The sequence below is a fragment of the Acomys russatus genome, chromosome 17 (assembly GCF_903995435.1).
Source record: "Acomys russatus chromosome 17, mAcoRus1.1, whole genome shotgun sequence".
NCBI classification, from domain to species: Eukaryota; Metazoa; Chordata; class Mammalia; order Rodentia; family Muridae; genus Acomys; species Acomys russatus.
This window is the reverse complement of record NC_067153.1, coordinates 61744144-61771691: the sequence shown is the minus strand read 5'-3', so window position 1 is coordinate 61771691 and position 27548 is coordinate 61744144. Positions and strand designations below refer to the sequence as shown.

Genomic DNA, 27548 nt, shown 5'->3' with positions numbered 1-27548 from the left:
AAAAAAAAAAGATTAATTTGTTTACTATGAATACTGTGGTTTTGACTGCTGTACTCCTGCACGCCAGAAGGGGGCACCAGATCTCATTATAGATGATTGTTTACCACCATGTTGTTGCTGGGAATTGAACTCAGGACCTTTGGAAGAGCAGCCAGTGCTCTTAACCTCTGTGCCATTTCAGCCAGGGCTACACAGAAAAACCCTATCTCGAAAAAACAAAAAGAAAAAAGAAAAAGAGAGTTTGACTGTTTTGGTTTTTTTGTCCCTGGGTATCCCAGGCTGTCTGAAACTCACTGTGTAGCCTAGACTGCCTTACGCCTTCTGCAGGTCCCTCCTGTCTCAGCCTCCAAGTGCTAGGATGCATGAGTGAGCACCATGCCCACCTTTGTAATTTTTTAATCTGTGAGTTGCAGGGGCACGTGTGCAGGCAGAAGCAGGAGCAGAGAAGAATCTCCATGTAGGACTCTGCCTTCCACCTGGAGACACAGCCTCTCGTTTGCCACTGCACAGGCTGAGCTGCCTGGCCCTCACGCTTCTAGAAGCTTTTCTTTCTCTGCTTCCCGGATCACTACAGGGACACTGAAACTACAGATATGCCCTACTCCCTGATTTGTATGGGTTCTGGGCCTTGAACTCAGTTCCCCACGCTCAAATGGCAAGCGCTTCGCCCACTGAGCCATCTCCCCAGCTCTTAATAGTCTGAATAAGCTAAGCTTTGAATTCGTAGTTTTCCCGTTGTGTGCCATTTGGATTTTCCTTCATTATATGTAGGTCTCACCCTGTGTAAAACAAAACTAGCCACTGGAGACGTGGCTCAGCAGTTGAGAGCACTGGCTGTTCTTACAAAGGACCTACGTTTGATTCCTAGCACCCACAGCGGGCAGCTTATAACTGTAACTCCAGTTCCAAGGGATCTGATGCCCTAGTCTGGCCTCTGTGGGTGCCTACACACATACACGTATAGATAAAAATAAATTTAATGCCAGGTGGTGGTGGTACACATCTTTAATGCCAGCACTTGGGAGGCAGAGATGGGTAGGTCTCTGAGTTCGAGGCCAGCCAGGTCTACAGAGTAAGTTCTAGGACAGCCAGGTCTACACAGAGAAACCCTGTATTAAATAATCCATTCTCGTCATCTTTTCTATATGCCACTCAGCCTTTCAGTCAGTCCAGTTGGGAGTGGTAGCTTTGACTTCCTGTCTTGCTCCATCTTCCTGGACAGTGAGTTTTAAAACCACTTCCATCTGTCATTCCCGCCTCTGCGACCTTAGACTGGGGTTACCTCTCACTTAGACAGTTTTAGTGTCTTCCAGTAACTCAGACTCATCTCTGTTGCTCTTGGCAAGTTACACATTGCCTCAGACTCCTATTTTCCTTTCTTTTTCCCTAAAGCAGGTATTCCAGGCTAGTCAAGCTCCTAGGGAGCAGAGCATGACCTTGAACTCCTGACCCTCCTGTCTCCTCTTCTCAAGTGCTAGGACCAGAGAGGTAGCGCTTCTGTTCCCAGGTGTGTGCAGTACTGCAGGTGGAGCCCAGGGCTTCGTGTGCACCTCCAGAGCCTGTCAACCGAGCTGCATGCCAGCGCAGGCTGGACTCTTTTGTGATAGGGTTTAACTCTGTAACCCAGGCTGGCCTGGAGACTGCAGTGATTCTCCTGCCTCAGCACCTGCAGTGCTGGGAGAATAGTCATGCACCCCCATGGCCAGCTAAAATAATCATTTAGAACTTGGTGTTCATGTGTTGCTCATCTTTCCAGAACCTTTCTGTGCCCTGCTGCAGACTGCAGTGCACCGCAGAGCTCTTATCTTACAGGTGGGGATGTCAAAGCTGAGGGAAGTTTTTATTTGCCGTAAAGGTGGGAGGTATGAAGGCTGGACTCCGAGTGTGATCGCTGGTGTGTGATCACATGGCAGGCTCTTTCCACTGTTGGAAGATGACCTGGATTCTCCAGCGTGGTTCTCAAAACTCCTCGCAGCCTGACCCCACCTAACGCTCTTCCTCGGAAGCCTGCGCCCCTCTTCCCACCTCTGCCCTCACTTTCAGGTTCTTCCCACTCTGCCAATCCCGTCTTTTCCTCCACCGCCAAGCCAGAGGTATGCATCTGTCTCTCACCACATCCCTGCCTTGCAAGGGAACTGCAGATGTCAGCAGAGCCAATAAACCACGAGCACTCTCCGGAGAGGAATCTCTGTTCATCTGTTAGGGTTCGATCCACTCATTGATTAGATATAACGTCTGTTTCTCTTAACCTTCAGCTAAGGCGAAATTACGAATTTCTTTGGCATTTTGGAGAAAAGTAATTACAACCGTGAGCTTGAACTTGGGAGTTGCATTTTTTGTTGTTGTTTTGTTTTGGTTTGTTTTTTAACTCTGTCATCTCTAATTCCCCAAATAACACATCCAGGCACAGTGGTGAATGCTTGTGATCCCAGCACTTGGAAAGTTAAAGTCAACACAGGTTGGCTGTGAGTTTGAGGCCAGCCAGAAAGACCTGCCCAGCAAGACCCTGGTACACACGAGTGCCTGGTGTTGTGTGTCTTACTATGGCCTGTGCACGTTTTAACCATTCCTGCTGCAGCCTCCGAAACGGCTGGGACTATGAACTTGTACCTCTGCTTTTGATTCTGCGTTTCCTTTTTTTTTTTTTTTTAAATGAGCAGCTTTGAGAACATACTTTGTTTATTTTCCCCTCTTTTATCCATAATAGTTCACTGTAAAAGAACAGACATTTATACTCACACCCACATTGGAAGCATAATTTTTCCAAATGTCGTCTTAAAGTGTTGGTCAACATTTCCTAAGTTGGCTTGGAAACCACAACCCCTGTGGTTTCTCCTCTTGTTGTCTGGTGGAATTGCATGCCACGCCCATGCCTGTTTCTGGTTGGAGAAAATGCTGCTGCCGCCGGATGGGTCTGTTAGCTACAGGCTGGGAAGCGGGGTCACATAGGTCATTTGTTATACGCAGGTTGCGGTCACATAAGTGGTGTTACCATTCTGTTCAGAAAGGACTTTTTTTTTTTTTTTTGGTTTTTCGAGACAGGGTTTCTCTCTGTGTAGCCCTGGCTGTCCTGGACTCACTTTGTAGACCAGGCTGGCCTCGAACTCACAGCGATCTGCCTGCCTCTGCCTCCTGAGTGCTGGGATTAAAGGCGTGCGCCACCGACCCAGCCCAGAAAGGACATTTTTAAAGCATTCACACTTACTATTGACTTGTTCCATACGAGTGTCCTTTGCACTTCATGTTATTCATCTCATTGTATAAAGTTTTTTTAAAAATCTAAGTTTGAGGAAACCCCACAAGCTTTAAGTGGTAAGAGCAACAGCCGCAGTTGACCGTACGTATGTCTCACACCAAGGCTCCTCTGTGTTACTACGGATGCCGCTGCCTTCCAACATGAGGATTAGGTCACCAGAAACAAAACTGCTCTTTTCAGAGAAGGACAGCACACACGTGTCAGGAAGCAGTGTCACCTCAGAAGCTTCTCTGTCACCTGCTCCTCCCTTGGTTCAGCACCTGCACGAGCAGCCCTGATGAATACATTCTACCACAGTACTGAAACGGTTCTTTTGTTTGTTTGTTTGTTGGTTGGTTGGTTGGTTTTTTCTTCAAGACGGGGTTTCTCTGTGTAGTCTTGGCTGTCCTGGACTCACTTTGTCGACCAGGCTGGCCTCGAACTCACAACAATCCGCCAGCCTCTGCCTCCCGAGTGCTGGGACTAAAGGCGTGCACCACCACGCCCAACTAGGAGAACGGTTCTTTAGTCTGCCTTCTCCCCTATTCAAATAAGGAAGTACTGACTTGTTTCTGATGTCATCTCTTTTGCGCAAAGGTTGGAACGCCTTTGGTAATTACCAGGGCGAAAAAACCCAACCACCAGGTTAGCAGGTGGGGACTGGGTGACAGAGAGTGCATGTAGAATGTTCTACAGCTTGAAGGGATCCAGAAGGGTGGTCACTGTAGAGGATTTACTCTCTGCATTTAAATATATTTCTCCTCTAGTCGTTCAAAGGCTTTATAATTAGGCTAGTATATTACACTTAAAATATTATTTACAATACTAAAGTATGCCTAATACTTAAAATATATTATCTCTTTAAATATACAGTAAAGTCCTAGAAAGACAAATGTTATCTTCATTTTTTCATCTGAAGTTACCAAAGTTAAAGTGATTACATAATTTAAAACATTCTCTTGGGGGCTGGAGAGATGGCTCAGAGGTTAAAAGCACTGGCTGCTCTTCCAAAGGTCCTGAGTTCAATTCCCAGCAAACACATGTTGCCTCACAGCCATCTATAATGAGATCTGGCGCCCTCTGCTGGTGTGCAGGCATGCGTGCAGTACAGAATATGGTCTAAGTAATAAACTTTTGAAACATTCTCACGGTTGCAATGCTGTACACAGTGTATTGTGACCACCATTTTCACCCCCATAACCCTCTCTTAGCCCCACTCCTATGGACTCCTTGGCTTTTGTATCTTACTAGTCGGCCGCTCAGCTCTGGTTTGGTTGTATTACGAAGGGGCACGCGCATGCCATAGCACGCTTGCAGAGGGCAGGCGGCAACTCTGGGGAGTTGCTTCTCTCCTTCCATCATGTGGGCCCTCGGGGTGGCACCCAGGTTGTCAGGCTTGGTGGCAAATGCCTTCATCCACTGAACCCCATCTCACTGGCTCCACGTCCTTTGTGTGTGTGTGTGTGTGTGTGTGTGTGTGTGCGGGTAGCCACAGCTGCTGTGTGCCCATTGCGGCAGCCATGTCACAGATAGAAGACAGCACTTCAGGACACTGCTGTCTGTCCTCTGGCTCTTATGTTCTTCCACTTCCTCTTCCGTGGTGTTCCCTGGGATTTTGGAGGGTGCAGTACAGATGTCTAGTTTAGGCCTGAGGACCATGCTCAGTAGCCACTTACCGTCAACACTTTGACAAGTCTCTGCGTTAGCCAATGCCCATTGTATGAAGACGCTTCTTTGACCCAGACTGAGACCGCTGCTCCTCTGGGGCAGTTCCTACTTGTCCATTTAGCAAAAACATCAAGAGGCAAGTGGATATCCGTGAGTTCAAGGCCAGCCTGGACTACATGCAGCATGAGTTCCAGGACAGCCAGACCTATTACACAAAGAAACCCTGTCTTGAAAAAAACCAAAACAAACCATCAGTGGTGCGTTCCCTCTGAGGCCCAGCCATAGGCTTTTGGCCAAGTTTATAATGCCAAACATGAATTTCCTCTTGTGGAGCAGGCCTCAAATCTAATCAGAAAGTGATTAGTTAAGCCCCACCCCCACCCTGCATCCAAGCAGTCTTGTCCTGTAGCACGGGTGGACATGTCCTCCTGGCAAGTTGGTATTGTAGCACACAGGGCCATGGCTTGGTAAGACAGCTGATGACATTTCTCCCCAAGTGGCCTGCCGGCCAGCAGGAAGACAGCTTCCAGCTCGTTTCTGCCTTGCTATCTGTGTCCTGCATCCTCGTATAAGTAAGGCCTTCAGCAGTCTGCTCCTGCCTTCTGGTTCTAGTGTGGAACCAAGAGCCTGTGTTGTTCTGGGTACTTCTAGGGACTTCCGTAAGCCTGACTTGTAAGGAGGTGTCCTGCACCTGGCCCTGGTATTTAAAAACCTATTGTCAGCCGGGCGTGGTGGCGCACGCCTTTAATCCCAGCACTCGGGAGGCAGAGGCAGGTGGATCGCTGTGAGTTCGAGGCCAGCCTGGTCTACAAAGCGAGTCCAGGATGGCCAAGGCTACACAGAGAAACCCTGTCTCGAAACCGCTCCCCCCCCCCCCAAAAAAAAAAAAAAAAAACCTATTGTCTTCTGGGGCTAGAGAGATGGCTCAGAGGTTAAGATCACTGGCTGCTCTTGCAGAGGACCCAGGTTTGATTCCCAGGTCCCACGTGGCAGCTCACAGCTGTCTGTAACTCCAGCTCCTGGGGATCTGATGTCTTCTTCTGGCTTCCACAGGCATGTGCACAGACATACATGTAGGCAAAATACCCATGCACATAAAATGCTTCTGGGAGCAGCATTACTCACCAAGCAGGGTGCCTCCACTCAAACTATTACCATAGTTTGTAGTTTCTAGAATAGCAGGTTCCCTTTTAGTTGACCCTCCTCCTCACCCCCACATTTCCTCTCTCCCCCAAAACCCATCACCATTTAAACCCTCCTACCTGTGGGGTCCTTACATTTTACTATCGTGTCACATGTGGTTTGTTGTCCCCACCAAAGATTCCCCCCAAGCACATAGTCACACATACCTCTCTGTCCCTTTCTTGCCTCCTGGCTTCTGTAGGCACTCACTCCAACATGAACACATATATTTAAAAATTCAAAGCTAGAAAAAAATTCAAAGCTGTGATCTATGCATGAGAGGGGACAGAGTGGGTTACCGTACTCAGACTTTGGTTTTTTTTAAAGATTTATTTATTATTATGTATACAGTGCTCTGCCTGTATGTACACCTGCAGGCCAGAAGAGGGCACCAGATCTCATTATAGATGGCTGTGAAGTAACAGACTTGCAATACCTTCAAAGCCTGCCACTCAGTGTCCATTGCTCTTTCCGGAATAACTGTAGCCAGTGCTCCTGAGTGTAGAGAAAAAAAGGTAGAGGAAAGAAGGAGAGAGGAAGGACGGAGGGACAGATGGACGGAGACAGACAACAAAGGCTTGGACTCAGCAGAGCCTGCTTGGCCTTGACTCCGAGATGCTGATTGTATCTGCATCCTGGGATGTTATTCCAAAGAGGGGAAGATTTCACTCCAAATGTGACTTTGGAACCAACTTAAGTTCAGAAAAAGGCCAACTGGTGTTTGCACAGGAGAGTCAGTGATAAAATGATGGAATTGGAAAGGGACCTTAGAGATCATCTGTCCTGACCTTCTTTTACAGGAAACTGTACCCCAAAGACACTGACTCCTCTGACGAGATCACACAGACTTGGGGAAAGCAGCAGAGGACGCCGTCTGTCGGCGAGGGCTCCCTCGCTTTGTTCCCACTGCTCCCACCCCCATCCTGTGTGTGACGTTCTCCCCCTTCCTCTTTCCCATAGGTGTCTCAGAGTCTGCAGGCAAGATGGAATCGACTCCACTCAACAGGCGACAGTGGACTTCCCTGTCCTTGAGAGTAACAGCCAAAGAGCTCTCTCTTGTCAACAAGAACAAGTCATCGGCAATTGTGGAAATATTCTCCAAGTAAGTGCTGCTCTGGGTCCAGAAGGGCTGTCTGTCCTGAGCAGATGTAGCGCCTGTCAGGAATTGTGACGTAATCTCAAATGGCTGGAGCGAGCAGCCCTGGGTTTTATCCTCTCTATGGTCCACTGTAAAGAAAATGAGTGGTGGGGTTAGGGATTTAGCTCAGTGGTAGAGCGCTTGTAGCAAGCGCAGGGCCCTGGGTTTGGTCCTCAGCTCTGGGAGAGGGTGGGGGGGGGTGTGGTGGGGTGGGGTGCGGGGGAGAAAGAAAGGAAGAAAGAAAATGAGGGGTAACAAGAAGAGGACACCTCTTCTATCTTCCAGTTGTTTAGTTGAGGGAAAGAAAAAGTTACAAACACAAAAGATACTTATAAAGTACATAAGTATAAAGTAAAATGTTCCCAAATCCAAAGGACTGGGTCAGGGTCAGCGGGGACAAGGGCAGGACGTGCCTAGCATGGCAGGAGCTATGGAGGAGCGGCCTTTGCTTGGTTTTCTCCATTCCTTGCTTTGATTGCTTGTATTGAGATAAGGTTTCCCATGGCCCAGGTTAGCCTTGTACGCACTTGTTAGCTGAGAATGACTTTGAACTCCCAAACCTCCAGCCTCTGCCTCTAAATGCAGGGTTATAGGTATGTGACACCACACCCGTGTTTTTGTCTTACAGTCTTTTTTTTTTTTTTTCTTTCCTCCCTACTCTGTAGCCCAGGTTGGTGGCCTGGAACCCAGACTGGGACTTGCCTCAGCCTCTTGGGTGCTCCGTTTCTTGGTGTAGGCCACCATGCCCTGTGAGAAAGCAGGAGAACTTTTATTTTTCAATGCTAAGGGTCAGACCCAGAGTCTTCCACGGGCTGGGTACCTGCTCCACCCCTGAGCTACATCTCCCACCTGTAAGAGCTTAAATAGCATTTAAAGCTCAGCTCATCAGTCACACCTGTAGTGTTTCAAGCGTCTGATAGACAGTGGGGTTTAGCGAATGAGGATTTAGTGAAGCCCAGACGTCCGTTTGTGGGTTGTCTTTGCTTTCCCACTAAGCCAGCAGAGACACTGGATGTAATAGAGACTGTTACCTCAAAATTCTAAGGTATTTCCCATCTGGCCCTTTAAGAAAATGAGAAAAGATTTGCCCTATGAGTGTGATGGGCAGCAGTGGGGTTGCAGGGGCAGGTGGATCTCTGAGTTTGAGGCTATCCTGGTCTACAGAGTGAGTTCCAGGACAGCCAGGGCTGCACAGAGAAACCCTGTTGGGGGTGGGGTGTGAGAATGAAGCATCAGCTTCCCCTGCACTGGCCTTCAGCTTGAGGACCTTTCCCGCACTCTCTGCAGCTGTATGCATTGTGAGGATCTCAGTAGGACCACACACTTGCTAAAGGAATGGTCCAGACACATTATCAGAACAGAAAGAACAGGCAGCAGGCTTGCTCTGCGTGAAGAGTTCGTCACTGGGAAGCTGCTACACTTTTTTTCTTTTAATTATTTACTTTATTTATTGCATGTGAGTGCTTTACAGAAGAGGGCAGCAGCAGATCTCATTATAGATGGTTGTGAGCCACCATGTGGTTGTTGGGAATAGAACTCAGGACCTCTGGAAGAGTAGGTGGCACTCTTAACCACTGAGCCATCTCTCCAGCCCTGGAAGCCACTACACTTATGAAGAGAGTAAAATTGAGAAGCAGCAGTTCTAGGATCTAGTTAAATACCAAAAGGAAGTTTCTGTAACCCATAGTGTCACCTTTTCTTTGACAACAAATCCCTCGTGTACCTGCTGTGTGGCAAACACTGCCTCTCAGCTATCTCCCAGGGTGGAGTGGGGGTGGGAGCACCACAGGGACACACACACACACACACACACACACACACACACACGGACAGACAACACTCAATTTGCCCTTACTGTTTCACAATACATTCTCTGTTGCTGCAATTTTATGTTGAAAAAATCTCCTTCCCACATGAGAAGAAAACAAATACATGTGAGGTAAGACCCAGTGAAGACGGCAAGCTGTGAAGGCTTAATGCCAGACATCAGGGCCTCAGCAGTTTCCTTCAGGCCCATCGGCTTTCCTGATCTAAATACTTGTGAGGGGCTGGAAAATGGCTCAGCAAGTAGAGAGGTGCTCACCACCCATCCTGCTGGTCTGAGCTCAGTCTCCAGGACCCCACATGTTGAAAGGAGAAAACCAATTCCCACATCTGGAGGCCATGGCACATGTACACCTACACACACACACACACACACACACACACACACACACACACGCACACACACAAACAACTAAAGAAAATTTTTAAAGAATGATTCATCAGCCGGACGTGGTGGCGCACGCCTTTAATCCTAGCACTCAGGAGACTGAGGCAGGTAGATCTGTGAGTTCAAGGCCAGCCTGGTCTACAAAGTGAGTCCAGGACAGCCAAGGCTACACAGAGAAACCCTGTCTTGAAAAACAAAACAAAACAAAACAAAAAAAGAATGATTCATCTAGAGTAGGTAGTAGTAATACACTCTCCAGTCCAGTCCTGGGTTGTTTTGTTTTTTGTTTTGAAGCTTTGCTATATATGATGGCACATGCCAATACTCCCACACTCAGGAAGCTTAGGCAGAAAGATCATTATTTTGAGGGCAACATTAGCTGTACACTAAGATTGCCTCAAAAACAGTCACCGGGCATGGTAGTGCACACCTTAATCCCAGCACTCAGGAGGCAGAGGCAGAGACAGGTGGATCTCTGAGTTCAAGGCCAGCCTGGGCTACAGAGTTCCAGGGTAGCCAGGGTGACACAGAGAAACCCTGCCTCAAAAGCAAAACAACAAAAAACAAAAGTCATGGCCTACTGTCTGTAATCGCAAGTATTTGAGAGTCTGAGGCAGGAGGGTTGCAACTTTAGGGTCTGCAAGGGCTACAAAGTGAGCTTAAGGCCAGTCGGAACAATTATATTGAGACCCAACAGAATAAATAAACTGAGCAGGTGGTGTAGACCTGTAATCCCAGCACTTGGGAGGCGGAGACGGGAGGATCACTGCAAGGCCCAGGCCAGTCTGGTTTACATAAAGAATTCCCGAACAGGGCCTGGAGAGGCAGCTCAGTAGTTAAGAGCACTGACTGCTCTTCCAGAGGACCTGAGTTCAATTCCCTTTACCCACAGGGCAGCCCACAACCATCTATAACTCTAGTTTGAGAGCATACAACACCCTCTCTTGGCCCCTGCCAGCACCAGGCACTCACGTTGTACACAGACATAGATGTAGGAAAAACACCCATACACATAAAATAAAACAAGTTTAAAACGGGAAAGAATTCTAGACCAGCCAGTGCATCATCATTGTTCTAGGGAGTGTAGCGCAACAGTGCAGGTTTGCCTGTCACTAAAGGCTAAAATAATGTGTGTGTGTGTGTGTGTGTGTGTGTGTGTGTGTGTGTGTGTGTGTGTGTGTATTTCAAGACAGGGTTTCTCTGTATAGCCTTGACTGGCCTGAACTTGCTTTGTAGACCAGGCTGGCCTTGAACTCAGTGACCTGCCTGCCTCTGAGGCTAAAATAACAAATGACAGTATTTTGTTTGTGGCTTGTCTCTTCTCAGCTAAGCATCAGCCGGGGTGGCTCACAGGCTCGGGCTGCAGTTTGCTCACTCACAGATTAGGAAGTTGACCCTGGCTGTCATCTCAGCTAGGGCCATGGCTGGAAGCCTGCACCCGGCCAGGCCGTGTGACTGCTTGCCTTGGTGGCTGGGCTCCAAAGGCAAAAATCCTGAGGGGAGGGACAGCAAGAGGAGAGGAGCTAGAAGGTGCTGGCCTGCTCATGACCTTGGCCTTGGAAGCCGTGCACAGCCACGGTTGCCATGTTCTCAGATGTGAGTCCCCACGGCAAGCTCCTATTCCAGAGGAAGGGAGTGGAATTTGGCCCCATCTTCTGGTGGGAGGGGTCTCAAAGATATTTTCAAAGTTTTGAAACTTTTTTTTTTTTGAGACAAGTTCTTAGACCTCACTATGTAGACCTTAAGATCCCAGTCCCTGCTTCCCAGATACTAAGGTGCAGTGCCCACCACAGTGCCTGGCATCTGCCCCTTTTCTAAGTCCTAGAGACTGAACCCCAGAACCTTGTGTATTCTAGACAAGCAATCTACCACAGAGCTACAACCCCAGCTCCCTTGAACATGTTTTGTTTTGTTTTGGTTTTGGTTTTTCGAGACAAGGTTTCTCTGTGTAGCTTTGGCTGTCCTAGACTCACTTTGTAGACCAGGCTAGCCTCGAACTCACAGAGATCTGCCTGCCTCTGCCTCCTGAGTGCTGGGATTAAAGGCGTGCGCCACCATGCCCAGCTTGAACATATTTTTAAACCATCTTCTGTGAGCTTTCCAGGCCTTTCTAAAGATTCTACTTTTGTGTGTCTGCAGTGAGCCCAACTATCTGCAGGGGTGGGGTGGGGGAGAGGTAAAGGGAGTTCTTTGTTTTTTGTTTGTTTGTTTTGTTTTTCAATACAGGGTTTCTCTGTGTAGCCTTGGCTGTCCTGGACTCTCTTTGTACACCAGGCTGGCCTCGAACTCACAGAGAGCCACCTGCCTCTGCCTCCCAGGCACTAGGATTAAAGGCTAAAGGCATGTGCCGCCGCCACCACCAGGCTTGGACTCTTTGTTTTGATGAGACAGTCTCTTCCAGCTCAGGCTGGCCTTAAACTTGGTACGTAGCTGAGGATAGCTTTGAATTCCTGCCTCCACCTGTTGATCCAGGTGCTTTTTGTTTTGTTTTGTTTTGTTTGTTTGTTTGTTTACCCTAAGGGAGATGGAGCAACCACCAATACTGTATGTGAAACAAGACTTGAGTGTGGAGCTGGGTAAATAAGGAGTATGTGGCGTGGGCGTGGCAGAGTGGGCGTGGCGGAGAGGCTAGGAAAGCAAGCAGCCTGTCACCGCAAAAGCAGACCGGGCCAGGGCTGGTACGATCCAGTTAGAGCAGACCAAGCTTGAATGCTGAGCCGGGCTCAGGGTTTAGTTAGGCCAACAGCAAAATGCAATGGAAAGTTTTCATGCAGGGAGACTGACAGGATGAGACTTGTGCTTCCCCAAGATGCTTCTGGCAACAGCGTGAAAGGTTTATTGGAACAGTGAGAGATTGGTAGCAGAGGCAATTAATGGGGCTTTCATGGGAACCCAAGTGAAAGCTGTTGGGGTGGGGGTGGGGGCGGGGGTGGGGGGCGGGGGTGGGGGCAGCAGGGTGGGGAGAAAGAAAAGGGGTCTGACCAGCGGCCTTGGAAAACCCCTGGCTCGGCCTTCTGACTGAGCACGCCTTTAATCCCAGCACTTGGGTGGCAGAGGCAGGTGGATTACTGTGACTTCTACAAAGTGAGTTCAGGACAGTCAAGGCTACACAGAGAAACCCTGTCTCGAAAGAACAAAACAAAACCAAACGATCCCCCCATGTTTCTAGCTGCTACCCGCACTAACCGCCTACCAATGAGTCTTCGGTTTGCATCGTTGGCCTCTAATACTTTAGAACTTCTTCACAATTTCTCCATCTTTTCTGCTTCTCAAACCCGTCTCTGTGCCCCTGCCTCCACCTTCCAGCTGTTGCCTTCCTTCTCAGAGAGACCGTGTTGGGGAAATGTGCTCCCTAGAGTTTCTCCTGCTGCTGGTCTGTCCTCCTGTTCCCACGGCCTTCACACTTGGGCCTCGCAGGGCACCTCTGCCCTACAGGGTCAGTCACTTCCATGACACTCTCTCCTCTTTGCTGTTTGTTTCTGAGCATTTAAAAAACTTTGTTTGCCAGGTGCAGTGATGCACGCCTGTAATCCCAGCACTTGGGAGGCAGAGGCAGGCGGGTGGGTGTCCATGAGTTCAAGGCCAGCCTGGTCTACAAAGCGAGTCCAGGACAGCCAAGGCTACACAGGGAAACCCTGTCTCGAAAAACAAACAACAAACAAATAAACAAAACTTGATTACTTCTGCTGGGATTCCACTTTGAAGACCTAGCCCTGAGTACAGAGGCCTAGGGAAAGACATGTGAAGGTATTTGACAAAGTGGATTCATTAGAACTGGAAGTGAACGTATACTTGGTGTCTCGGGGTGACACTCGGGGTCAGGGAGCTGGCTGTGGCTGAGGAAGGGTCTGTGAGACTGAGCTCCTCTGCCCTTTCTGTGCCAGGTGTGTCTGACCTGCCCTCTCCCTGCATGCAGTGCTCAGCCCTTCCACGTGTCTCCTTTACAGTGGAGACGAGGTCTCCGGCCGGGGAGCCTCTCCAAGCTCCTGCCTCTTCCAGTGCCCCTCAGCCCGCCCCTGCTGGCCAGCCAGCTCCCATGAGACAATGGAAAGGGCCCTTTATCTTGGTAGCTTTTTAGATCTGTTGTTTTGTGTGTATGACTGTTTTGCTGGAATGTATGTGCCACATGAGTGCCTGTGTCCCTGGAGGCATTGGGTCCCCTGGAACTGAAGTTAGGCATGGTTGTCAGCCACTGTGTGTACGAGAACCAAGCGTGGGTCCTCTGCAAGAACATAAGTGCTCTTAACTGCTGCTTCAGCTTTTTTTCTTTTCTTTTTTCTTCCTTCCTTCCTTTCTTTCTTTTTCTTTTTCTTTTTTCTTTTCTTTTTTTTTTTTTTTTTGAGACAGTTTACCTGCATGGACCCAGTTAACCTGCAATTCAGTTATGTGGGCCAAGCTCACATAACTGCCTCTGCTTTCCCAGTGTGAGGACTGGTGGTGGCCTTCTTAAAAGGACCTTAGAGGTCACTCTCTCCGTGCAGTAATAGGTTAACTATCTTCTCTATATGAAGGTTATAAATACAAATTGCAGACGCAGAGTTGTAAGTTCTGAACCCATTTAGTCATAACCAACTTAGCTTATCAGGCTTTTAGTGTGTGTGTGTGTGTGTGTGTGTGTGTGTGTGTGTGTGTGTGTGTTGGGGTGGGCGGAGCTAAGCCTATACATTTATACCGAGCTATGTTCCCAGCTGCTAGAGTCTTGGTAGAAATGTACAGTATTTCTAATCCTCACAAAGCCTGCATGGGAGGGGCTTTATCCGTGTTTTATAGTTGAGAAAACCTGCTTGAGTTCACATTTGAGTTTGTCTTTCTGTTTAGTGGTGGTGTTGGTTTTGGTTTTTTTTTTTTTTTTTTTTTATCCCTGGGGCATTTATCTTAACATGTTGAACTGGTTTTCAGAGATGAATGGAGTTTGGTTTGGTGGGTTAGGAACATGGTGAGGACGTTCCAGGGGAACAGAAAACAAAGGCGTGGAAATGGGACAGCCAGGGCCTCAAGAGGTGGCTCAGAGCAGAAGAATGCAGACTGCTCTTCCAGAGGACCCTGGAGTTTTGTTCCCAGCACCGACATAGCAGTTCATGATGGTCTGTAATTGTCTGTTCCCGGGGATTCGACTCCCTCACACATGGGGGCAGGGGGGCTCCAATGTACATAAAATAAAAATAAATAGATTAACAAACCAAAACGAAGTAAGCTCACAGCAGTCCTTTGGTTCCAGCTGACCTGACACCTATTTCTGGCTTCCCAGGCACACACATAGTGCACACATGTGTACATATAGACAAGATAAACCCACAGAATAAAGACAAATAAACCTTAAAGTGTTCTGGGATGTAGAGATCAGGCTGGTGGGGCCTGGAGATGGGAGTGCTTTTATTAGTGTGCAACACTTGTGACTTGTGAATAGATTTGTAATTCAGAGGGAGAGCCAGCAGCTGCTAATGCAAGGGAGAAGAACAGCAAAGGCAGCCAAGAGCGAGGCCCAAAGCTGGGGGGCGGCAGTGGTGCGCAGCTTTAATCCTGGCACTCTGGAGACAGAGGCAGACGGATCTCTGAGTTCCAGGACAGGCTGGTCTACATTTATGAGTTCTAGGACAGGACAGCCAGGACTACATAGTGAGACCCTGTCTTTAAAAAACACACACACACACAAAACAAATAAACAAAAAAACAGTGTCAGGTTTCTAAAATCAGTCAACGGAGAAAATGTTCGCTGGGAAGATGACTTCTGAAAGGAGCGACTTTGAGAACCGTGCTGGATGATTTTGTCAGCGGGACACAAGCTAGGGTAGTCAGGGAAAAGGGGCCCTATGAGAAAATGCCTCTGTAACTTGTGGATGTACGCCAGCCTATAAAGTATTTTCTTTTTTAAAAAAAAATTAATTTATTTATTGTATATGAGTGCTTTATCGGCTGAAGAGGGCATCAGGTCACATTATAGATGGTTGTGAGCCACCATGTGGTTGCTGGGAATTGAACTCAGGACCTCTGGAAGAGCAGGTGGCACTCCTAACCACTGAGCCATCCCTCCAGCCCTCTTTTTTTCTTTTTGGTTTTTTGAGACAGGGTTTCTCTGTGTAACCTTGGCTGTCTTGGACTCGCTTTGTAGAGACCAGGCTGGCCTCGGACTCACAGCGATCCGCCTGCCTCTGCCTCCCGAGTGCTGGGATTAAAAGGCGTGCACCACCAGGCCCGGCGTATGAAGCATTTTCTTAATTTGTGATTGATGAGGGTGGGCCCAGCTCATTGTGGGTGGTGCCATCCCTGGGCTGGTGTCCTCAGTTCTATAAGAAAGCAGGCTGAGTAGGCCATGAGGAACAAGTCAGTGAGCAGCACCCTCCATGGCTTCTGCCTCAGCTCCGGCCTCCAGGATCCTGCCCTGACTTCCCTCAGTGATGAACAGTAATGTGGACGTATAAGACAAATAAATCCCTTCCTTTCCCAAGATGTTTTTGGTCCTGGTGTTTCCTCACAGCAATAGTAAAACCGACTAGGACACAAATCAAAAAACCAAGCGTTCAGTGTCAGCCACATTAAACTGCCCAGAGGGTGGCAGCCGTAATTATTACATTTTATATGTGTTTGTACATACACACATACATGTGGAGGTCACAGGACAAGTTGCAGGAGCGGGTTTCCTCAATCCACTGTGTGGATCCTGTGGGGCCAAACTCAGCTCGTAAAGCGGGGAAGCCAGTGCCTTTATCTCTGCTCCGCCATCTTGCTGGTCTAGGTAGGAGCAATTAGACACAGACATCTGAGCTCAGAAGAGAGGCAAGAACAAGTCTCAGACACCCAGGCCTTGTCCGCCCACCCGGGGGCCATCTGAGGAGTCTGAGACTTGCAGAGTGGACAGAAGGTGCCCAGAACTCAGTTCTGGAAACTTAACCCTTAGCAGTCTGAAGGGGAAGAAGTTGTAAGATTGGCATGGAACAGACAGAGATGCAGGAAAACCAGGAGACTGACAGAGTTGCCAAGGGAAGAAATATCTAGGAGGGGGGAAAATGGCAAGAGGTCACAGGAAGAAATATTTCCTTCACTTAGCAACCCAGATGTCATTGTCAATCTTAGCAGTTATCCCCTATGATAAGTAGAACTCAATCCTGGCACCATGACCACTGCCACCACCTCCCCCCTCCCTCGCTCCCATTTTCCTTTTGTTGAGACAAGGTCTCATGTAGCCCAGGCTCACTTGAAACTTGGTTTGTGCTGGAGGCTGGACCCTGCCTTCATCACCCAAGTTCTGGTACTATCAGCACAGACCATCAACTTCAGCCTTGACTATTTAACAGTCATTCAAACTATTTCCAATTTTTCACCGCTGAAAACAGTGCGTTGGTGAATGTCTCTGTGGTTTTTTTTTTTTTCCTCCATCTGAACTAATATGACTTAAGAGACTGTTTGAAGTAGAAATTGAGAAACACAGTGGACTGTAGTTAAACTGGAACTTAGACTGGGCCATAACCTTCTGTTTCCACACCCTGTGAACAATTGTCTACTGTCTATTGTGGCAATAATACAGTAGAGAGAGCCAGACACAGTCGGAACACAGGGTTAGAGTTAGGAAGTCGTCCTTACAGTGGGCTTGGTTGAATAAATGTCAGAGGTTCTCTTCCCTTCACTGTCCTGAGAGAACTACAACTTTTTAAAAAATATTTATTTATTATATATATGATGTTTGCCAGTTTGTACAACTGTAGGCGGGAAGAGAGCACCAGATCTCATTAAAAATGGTTGTGAGCCACCGTGTGGTTGCTGGGAATTGAACTCGGGACCTTGGGAAGAACAGACAGTGCTCTTAATCGCTGAGCCATCTCTCCAGCCCAAGAACTACAAGTCTTAAACCTCCAAATACTCTGGTTGTTTGCTTCATTTTGTTTTGTGAAATAGGGTTTCATGGCCTTGAACATGCTATGTAGGCCAGGCCGGCCCCTCCTATGTCCAGCTCCCAAGTGCTGTGTGTACACTGTCATGCCTCGCTTTTGTCTTTTAAATGCTGCACTTCAGTTATGGTGCCTGATGTCCAAGGAGACCAGAAGAGGCATCAGATCTCCTTGAACTGGAGTTACAGGTGGTTGTGAGCTGCCGTGGGGATCCTGGGAATAGAACCTTGTCCTCTAGAAGAACAGCCAGTACTCTGAACCGCTGAGCCGCCTCCCCAGTACCCACCTCCTTTTTTGTGATGGGCTTCTCTGTGTGACTAGAGCTAGCCTCCATCTTCTGGGCCCAACTGACCCTTCCAAGAACGTGCCACCACAGAGGCTGGCGAAGTGCAACACACCCAGCCTCCGGAGATATCCAGAATTGAGCCTATGGCCTCCGCCTTGCGTGGCGGGTGCTCTACCACTGGGCTTTCTCACCATCTCCGACTTCATTTGGAAAAGTGGGGGAGGGCACTTTGAAGACGCAAGTTGAGAGAAAAGGATTTGCAATTACATTTCTCTAAACATGTGTGTTCAAGGCCAGCCTAGGCTACATATTAAAACCTGCCATCAAAAAGAGAATTCTATAATTCAGATCCCCTCCCTCTCCCCTTCGCGGAGTCCCTGTGGTCCAGTCTCTCATCTTGCAACAGTTCACGGAGGCACAGCTGTGAGGCAGGCAGCTGAGGGGGATGCTAAAATTATCCGGGGATTAATAATAGTGTCTCAAGTATTTCTAAGGCCAGAAGACAGAGTTCCTGAGCCATGACTCTTGCTTTTATGATTTCAAATAGAGCAAAGGGAACTCTGAGCCAAAGGAAGAAAAAAATGGAAACCCCCAAGGTTTAGGCAACTTATTTTTCCCCTGTAACAACTTCACCGCTAAAATGTTAAAGAGAAGCAAAAGAGGAAGTCACCGAGAGAGGTGAAGGCCTTTTTATTGTTACTGTTGAATAAGGGCACACACACACAGAGTGCACACACTCACACACATACTCACACACTCACACACACAGTCACACACCACACATACCCCACATACCACACACACACACACACACACCACACCCCACACACACACTCAGATACACACCCCACATACCACACACACAGCACACACACCACATACCACACACACACCACACATCTCACACACACACACACACACACACACCTGTACCCTCTTTACTACAGGGATTCAGAAGGGATCCAGCATACTGGATCAGCAGGAGCCGTGAAAGGGCGGAGGGGCCCGTGCCTGGACTGACCAGTTCCACATCTTGTGAGTGACCTTTACTCAGGACTGCTGAGCCCTCAAGTTCCTTATCTGCCAGAGCGGGACGAAGGCTAGGCAGGTGTGGGTCCAGAGCGGGACGAAGGCTAGGCAGGTGTGCGTCCAGAGCGGGACGAAGGCTAGGCAGGTGTGGGTCCAGAGCAGGACGAAGGCTAGGCAGGTGTGGGTCCAGAGCGGGACGAAGGCTAGGCAGGTGTGCGTCCAGAGCGGGACAAAGGCTAGGCAGGTGTGCGTCCAGAGCGGGACAAAGGCTAGGCAGGTGTGGGTCCAGAGCGGGACGAAGGCTAGGCAGGTGTGCGTCCAGAGCGGGACGAAGGCTAGGCAGGTGTGGGTCCAGAGCGGGACGAAGGCTAGGCAGGTGTGCGTCCAGAGCGGGACAAAGGCTAGGCAGGTGTGGGTCCAGAGCGGGACGAAGGCTAGGCAGGTGTGGGTCCAGAGCGGGACGAAGGCTAGGCAGGTGTGGGTCCAGAGCAGGACGAAGGCTAGGCAGGTGTGGGTCCAGAGCGGGACAAAGGCTAGGCAGGTGTGGGTCCAGAGCGGGACGAAGGCTAGGCAGGTGTGGGTCCAGAGCGGGACGAAGGCTAGGCAGGTGTGGGTCCAGGGACGAAGGCTAGGCAGGTGTGGGTCCAGGGACGAAGGCTAGGCAGGTGAAAAGACCAGGCCTAGACTCCCTTTAGCTTCAGAACCATCGAGTCCAGCAGGAAACATGGACAAAGAAACCAAACTGCCAGTTAGCCTTTATGAAGAAAGGATCTTGTGGTGCTGATGGCACCGGGAAGAGAAACCGAAGCCAGCTCTCCAAACTGCCCAGTAACAGGAACTTTCAATGATTTATAAAGCAGGGGCTTTATACATTTATAAACAATATAAATTTTATATAAAATATAAACATTATAATTTATACAGAGGTGAGTGCAGACCCATGAAGAACATGAGACACAGGCTCTGCCGCCATTAAGCTACTCTTTTCTACATATAACTGTAAGATGAGTCCCCTCCTCACCCAGGCAAGGTTTCCCTGTGTAGCCCGGGCTGTCCTGGAACTCACTCTGTAGACCAGGCTGGCCTCGAACTCACAGAGATCCGCCTGCCTCTGCCTCCTGGGTGCTGGGATTAAAGGTGTGCGCCACCATCTTGGAGGTTTCAATTTTGATTTATTTGTTTAGGCAGGGTCTCATAATGTCCAGGTTGGCCAAGGATGACGTTAAACTTCTCGTCCTCCTGCCTCTGGCTTCCTAGTGCGCCACCACACGCGGCCTTCAAGGCAGCTTTCTTTTTTTTTTTTTTTTTTTTTTTCTTTTTTTTTTTGGTTTTTTTTGAGACAGGGTTTCTCTGTGTAGCCTTGGCCATCCTGGACTCACTTTGTAGACCAGGCTGGCCTCGAACTCACAGCGATCCGCCTGCCTCTGCCTCCCGAGTGCTGGGATTAAAGGCATGCGCCACCACGCCCGGCTCAAGGCAGCTTTCTTATAGGCTGTAGATTAAACTCAGTAGCATGCGGCTTGTCTGGTAAGAGCAAGGCCCTGGGTTTGCTTCCCTGCCTTGGCCTCCCAAGTGCTAGGAATACAGATCCGTGCTAACACGTGCAGTTGGGTTTTGTTTATTTGTTTGTTTGTTTGTTTGGGTTTTTGTTTTGTTTTTCGAGACAGGGTTTCTCTGTGTAGCCTTAACTGTCCTGGACTCACTTTGTACACCAGGCTGGCCTCAAACTCACAGTGATCTGCCTGCTTCTGCCTCCCAAGTGCTGGGATTAAAACCCTGCACCGCCACGCCCGATTCGCTCTTCCTTCCTTCCTTCCTTTCTTCCTTTCTTTCTTTCTTTCTTTCTTTCTTTCTTTCTTTCTTTCTTTCTTTCTTTCTTCTGTCTGTCTTTCATTTTGTGTATATGGGTGTTTTGGCTGCATATATGTCTGAGTACCATATACATGCAGTGGCCCGAGGAGGCCAGAAGAGGGCATCAGATCCTTTGGTGCTGGAGTTAAAGCCAGTGCTCGGACCCATCTTTCCAGCCCCTCAACGCTTTTTAAATCCTACCTTAACTCCCAGCCCTTCCCCCTCGGCTTCCCCAGTGCCTGGGAATACTTATTTCTTGAATGAGAGCTTTAACTGTTTTGAATTTCTCTCTGAAATTAATACAGAGTACAGAATCCATTTTGTGGTTTTGTTGCTGTTTTTATTGTGTAATCTTGGTATTAATCATTTGTTAGGCATTCCAAATGTCCTCTTCCACTCCACAGAAACTTCTGACTGTACTGATACTGTCCTGTGGTACAGGTCAGTTGAAATCCAACTCACCTATTTTGATTTTGTTGCCTGTTCTTTTGGTATCCTAAGAGGCCATTGCCGGATCCAGTGTCGCAGCTGGCTTTGGGGGTACATGCCTATACTGGGAAGGCTGAGGCAGGAATGTCTTCAGTTCAAAGATCAAGGCCAGCATGCCTTCTATAGTGAATTTCAGGGTGGGCCACATAGCAAGATTGTATTTTTTAAAAAAGATGGATTGGAAAGATGAGTCAGCAATTGAGAGCACTTGCTGCTCTTGTGAAAGACTGGAGTTTGAGCCAGGCGGTGGTGGCACACGCCTTTAATCCCAGCACTCGGGAGGCAGAGGCAGGTGGATTGCTGTGAGTTCGAGGCCAGCCTGGTCTACAAATTGAGTCCAGGACAGCCAAGGCTACACATAGAAACCCTGTCTCGAAAAACAAAAACAAAACAAAACAAAACAAAAGACTGGAGTTTGGTTCCCGGCCCCAACATGGCAGCTCAAGCCACATGCAAGTCCAGTGCCAGGGGCTCTGACCTCCTCTGCTGACCTCCTTGGTGGGGGTAGGGGCGCACGCGTGCACACACACACACACACACACACACACACACACACACACACACACACGAAGAACTGAAAACCCCAAAGCATCAAGCTCATATAAATGGGCTGGCATCTCTCATACAGTGCCTTAGCTTAGCCTAAGTCAGGCACTGCAGATGGTGACCCTATTTCAGAGGCATAGCCAACTGCAACTAAGGTCCCACAAGTGTTACTCTATGTGTGGGGGATGTGGGGAGGTCTGTGCATTGGAATTCAAGGAATGCTGCTTTTAGTTGACTAATTCCCAAGGGTTTTTGGTTGTTTTTGTTCAGAGACAAGGTCTCATGAAGTACAGGTTGGCCTCAAACTCGTAAGGTAGCTGAGGATGACCTTGAGTGCCTGAGCCTCCTGCCACCACATCCAGTTTGTACAGTGCTGGGGTGGTGTCCAGAGCTCCGTGGGTGCTGGGTGAGCGCCCCACCAGCTGAGCTCCGTCTGCACTTAGGGGCTCAAACTCATAACTCACCCTGCTACATCAAAGCACGACCGTCCAGGCCCCATGAAGGGCAGAGCTGCTAGGAGCCCGTGCCTCTCTCTTCTGAGAGACGCGGTCAAAGACAGAAATAGGTGTGCAAAATAGCTTCCTGAAAATGGGAAGAGTAGAGTGTAATTTGATGATGTCTTTTTTCCTCCCTTCTCTGAAGGTACCAGAAAGCCGCTGAAGAGGCAAACATGGAAAAGAAGCGAAACGTAAGTACTCAGAGGCCCCTCAGCCGGGCCGGGCTCCGCGTCAGCCCAGCTGGACCTCTGTGCCACCTTGTCTGGTGTGCAAGCCGTTTGCTGGGAGAAGTTGGCTTAGGTTCAGGGAATCGCACTTCCAGTGTTGTGCTTTGGGGCGTTCCCCCCCCCCCCATTTTCTTTCTTGTACTGAGAAAAGCATAGAAGGCCGAGTGCTTTTCCAAGCTCAGTAAGATGCCAGCCACAGGAAAGCAGCTCAAATGAGGGCAGGTGCTCCGTTGCCGGCTCCAAATGGGCGCGTCTGCGTGTCAAAGGAAGCTCTGCAGCTGTGCCTTCTGCTAGGCTCTTTGCTTGAAGTTGACCCAGTCTAGTTAGCAAGTTTCCCAGCTGCGGGGGTCCCTCAGGCTCCATGCCAGCCCCTTCTCTCTAATCTCTACTCTGACTTCGTCTTTTAGGGTGGAGTCTCACTGTGTACCCAGGCTGACTTTGAACTCATGGACTACGAAGTCCCTCTGCCTTAGCTCTGAAGGCTTTATGTCGCAAGGAGCATAGCTGACGGGTGCATAGCATTTGCCTGTTGGTCTGCTCCATGGGGGCTGGGTGGGGGGGGCAGTTAGACATATGCATAGCATTTGTCTGTTGGGCGTGGGCTGGGGGCTGTTAACTGGGTGTCCATTTAATCTTCCTGGGATTTGACCTCCCCTGGCACGTTAATAGAAAAAAAAAAGTATTTGATTGTGGTGACTGATGCCAGTAATCCTAGCACTAAGAAAGCTGAAGCAGGAGGATTGCTGCTAGTTTCAAGCCTACCTGAGCTATGTGATGAGTTCTAGAACAACCTTGCTTGTAGTATAAAAAAAACCCTGTCAATAAATAAAATAGTGATGAAAAAAAATTTTTTGAAAAAAAAAAAAAAGCAAACAAAAGGAAAAGACACCATTACCCAGCCACCGGGTAGCTGCTCTCACCTTACTCCCTCCTGTCTATTTTCCCACTTCCTCTGTTTTTCCTCTTCCCCGTTTAGTTAACAAGTTTTTGTAGGGCACCTACTAGGTGCTAAAGCACTGTTATAGACGCTAAAATTATGGACTGTATCTGCTCAGGAATTTTCATTCTAGTGGAGGAAATAATGACCAAAAAAAAGAAAAAGTCATGTAGTGGCTATTGGCTTAGGACAGCACAAGAAAAAGATAGAAAGGGGAATTTGGGTGTGGTCCTGTCTTCTGGGACCTGTCAGAAGAGGTCATAAGCCAAGGAGAGGAAAGATTCAAACAGAAAGAGCTGCATATGCAAATGTGGGGGCGTGTTGGTATATTTGAGAACTAGAAAGAGAAAGTTCTGCAGAGTCCTTGGGAAGATTGGGACTTTTGCTCTGACGTGAAAGAGGCCTTTGGGGGAAATGTGCAAAGATCTGATGTGACCCAGCTTAAACACTTGAGGTGCAACGGCAGAAAGAAGTATGGAGGAGACCCACTAGGGACAGTGCCAGGGCTGGAAATGCAGCCTGGTGCTCATCTAGCATGATGGAGCCATGAGTTCGATCCCCAGTGCAGAACAAACCAGGCGAGGGAGCGCCCAACTGCAGTCCCAGCCCTGGAGGGTGGAAGCAAGAAGTTCGAGGCCAGCCTGGGCCACAAAGCAAGTTCAGGCCAGCCTGGGCTACACAGAGAGAGCCTGTCTCAAAAAACCAAACAAACAGGGACTGGAGAGCTGTTAGGAGATTGAGAGCACTGACTGCTCTCCCAGAGAAACTAGGTTCAATTCCCAGCACTGACATGGCAGCCCACAGCTTTCTGTAACTCCAGATCCAGGTGATGACGTACTCACTCGCACAGACACACATGTAGGAAAAGCACCAACACACATAAAATTAAAAAATCATTAAAAAAAAAAAAAAAAACAGCCAGGCAGTGGTGGCGCACGCCTTTAATCCCAGCACTCAGGAGGCAGAGTCAGGTAGATACCTGTGAGTTCCAGGCCAGCCTGGTCTACAAAGCGAGTCCAGGACAGTCAAGGCTACATGGAGAAACCCTGTCTCAAAAAACAAAACAAACACAAAACAAACAAAGAAATGACTGCAGTAGTAGTGTAGTGATGAGAGTAGCCCAGATACTACTCAATTAAAACATAGGGTTTCATGTGACCTAGATTGGCTTTGAACTTTTTAGCCAAAGTTAGCCCCGAACTCTTGCTGGATTTGAGGGGACGTCACCACACCTGTTCTCAGTTACTGTCTTGTTTTTGTTGTTGATTTTTGAGACAGGGTTTCTCTATGTATCCTTGGCTGTCCTGGAATCTGAATTACTTTCTTAAGATATACAAGTGGATTTTTGGGCTGGAGAGATGGTTCAGCAGTTAAGAGCACTGGCTGCTCTTCCGGGTTCAATCCCCAGCACCGGCATGGGCACCATACGGCTTTCTGTAACTCCAGTTTCAGGGGATCCAGTGCCGCCTTCTGCCCTCTGTGAGCATACATACATGTGGTGCCCAGAAAATACACACAGCCAGCACACACACACACTAAAATGGGCCTGTAAAAACATGTACAAGTGGAGTCAGGAATAGTGATGGGATGCATGCCTGTAACCCTGGCTCTGGGGAGGTTGATACAGGAGGATTGCCAAGAGTTCAAGGCCACTCCAAAGTGACATTGAATGGCATCGAGGCTGAAGAGAAAATGGTATGTATTAAAGTATCAATGATACAAAGCTTGGCAGAGGCAGGCGGATCACTGTGAGCCTGGTCTAGGATAGCCAGGGCTACACAGAGGCCATCACACACACACACACACACACACACACACACACACCAGCCTCTCAATGGCACTTGTGAAAAGTGCATGGGGATAGCCTAGGGAGTGAGCATAGAGGAGGAGACAAATGGGCTGATGGCTCAGCTCAGGGTCACCTCGGTGTCTACAGGTTAGAGATGAGGAGCTGGAGAGGAAGCAAAGAGGGATGGATGAGAGGGCAGTGGGGACAGGGCAGGGGGACAGGAGGCAGAGAAAAAGTATTTTTGTTTGTTTGTTTGTTTGTTTTGTTTTGTTTTTTTGAGACAGGGTCTCTCTGTGTAGCCTTGGCTGTCCTGGACTCACTTTGTAGACCAGGCTGGCCTTGAACTCACAGCGATCACCTGCCTCTGTCTCCCGAGTGCTGAGATTAAAGGCGTGCACCACCATGCCCAGCACAGATAAATAATTTTTTATTTTTTGGTTTTTCGAGACAGGGTCTCTCTGTGTAGCCTTGGCTGTCCTGGACTCACTTTGTAGACCAGGCTGGCCTCGAACTCACAGCGATCCACCTGCCTCTGCTTCCCGAGTGCTGGGATTAAAGGCATGCGCCACCACGCCCGGCTTGTTTTTATCTGTTACTGTGAGCTTGCACGTGTGTCCTGGGGATTGACCTCACATGTGCTGGGAGAACATGATTCACATCCAGCCTTTATCCCTTCTTGGTCTGAGATGGGGTCCTGCTGAGTTACCTAGGCTGGTCTTGAAGTCACTCTGTAGCCCAAGGAGGCCTCTAACTGGTAAACATCTTGCGTCAGCCTCCTCCTCTGTAGCTTGGGATTGCAGGCCTGGGCCACCAAGCCTGCTGATGTCAAATGCTACATGCATTAATGAGGGCTTATGGGTAAAGGAAGCACACAGTAGCCCTTTGTAATAGTTTATAGAACCTGGAAAACTTGTTCAAAGTCACTTGGCTGGATAGGGTAGATTATGCAAATCTAACATGTTAATTCAGAGTAAGAAGATGTAGGTTATCTAGCTGAACTATCGCCCGATGGTAAGCCCAGGCCTCTCTCAACCTAATGATCTCTTCATTTTCCGTTTTATCTGTTCTTTCAGTCGTATAATTCTTCCTTCTCGTCCCCACCTCAGCTCGCCCTGCCCCTGGTCCTCAGGATGTGGATGGAATGCTGCCATGGCCTGGGTCCCACTCCCAGGGGTGACTTAAGGGTGTGGGATCTTTTTTTTTTTAAGATTTTATTTATTAATTATTAAGAATACAGTGCTCTGCCTACATGTACACCAGCATGCCAGAAGAGGGCGTCAAATCACATTATAGATGGTTGTGAGCCACCATGTGGTTGCTGGGAGTTGAACTCAGGACCTCTGGAAGAGCAGTCAGTGCTCTTAACCTCTGCGCCATCTCTCGAGCCCAGGGTGTGGGATCTTTAATGTCTGACTGCACCGCCTTTTGCTTCCCCTTCTGTCTCCCCGTCCTCGACACTCTTGGAGTTGCACCTTTAAGAACACATTCTCAGGCCGGGCGTGGTGGCGCACGCCTGTAATCCCAGCACTCGGGAGGCAGAGGCAGGTGGATCACTGTGAGTTCGAGGCCAGCCTGGTCTACAAAGGGAGTCCAGGACAGCGGCTACACAGAAAGGCCCTGTCTCGGAAAAAAAAAAAGAGCAGTCACACCCCTGAAGATGCTGTCTTCAGAGTGTCCTCTGTGCAGTGTTTGGGACACGGCTAGTACTCTGTCACCCAAAGCCCTTCCGGGCTGCTCATCATAATCAGAGAGGAGAGTTTTCCACACTGCTGATGGGAACATCAGCTGTGTTTGACTGTCGGTGAAAACCTCGGTTGTACTGTGAAGGGGATGGAGAGCTTGGCTTTGTCCTCACACTTGTTACATTGTAAACATCTAGTTATTAGAAAACGAGAGTCCCAATGCCATGAGTCCTTCTCTGCCGAGAGCTGGCCTTGCAGACAGGGCACTCTGGAGTCAGTTTACAGAACCCAGGTTAAAAACTCACTTGTAATCTCAACTCTGGGGAGGCTGGAGACAGGAGGATTCCTGGGGCTGTGTCCAGCTGGTGGCCTAGCCTGCCTACTGAGTTACAGGGGAGAGGGTCTATCTTTAGGAAAAAGTACCTGCGTGATGACACTTGAGGCTTCTTCTAGCCTACACACACACACACACACACACACACACACACACACACACACACACACACACAAACACACAAACATGCATGCACATAAATAAATAAGCTGTAAACATCTTGGTGACTTCTAAACTGCTTTTCTATGTTTATAATTATATTCATTCCTAATATAAAATGGGATCTTCCTAACTTATAATTTGCTTTTTTTCTTTTTTAATTAAAAAGCATCTTTCCAAGTTAATAGAAATTCAGGGATCCATGGGATGTATCTGAGGAGAGTAGGGTCCAGTCACCAAAGCAGATGTGGCTCTGTCTCTCAGGCTCCTGTGCAGGCCAGCTATGGCAGGTGAAGGAAGAACTGGGGACTCTGCTAGTCTGTGGCAGGAGGTCAGAGGTCAGAGGTCTGAGGTCAGAGGTCTGAGGTCAGAGGTCTGAGGGTGCTGGTGGCACCTCTAGCTTC

At 48.7% G+C, this 27548-nt stretch overlaps 1 protein-coding gene across 1 annotated transcript in view; it reads left to right on the top strand.

Annotated features, from left to right (window-relative positions):
• Lima1 (LIM domain and actin binding 1) overlaps window positions 1-27548 on the top strand; it is a 92351-nt gene that overhangs the window by 29535 nt on the left and 35268 nt on the right. Inside the window, 2 exon segments of the mRNA XM_051160344.1 lie at window positions 7046-7187; window positions 22162-22207. Of these exon segments, the coding sequence (XP_051016301.1) occupies window positions 7069-7187; window positions 22162-22207 (165 nt within the window). The 5' untranslated portion in view covers window positions 7046-7068.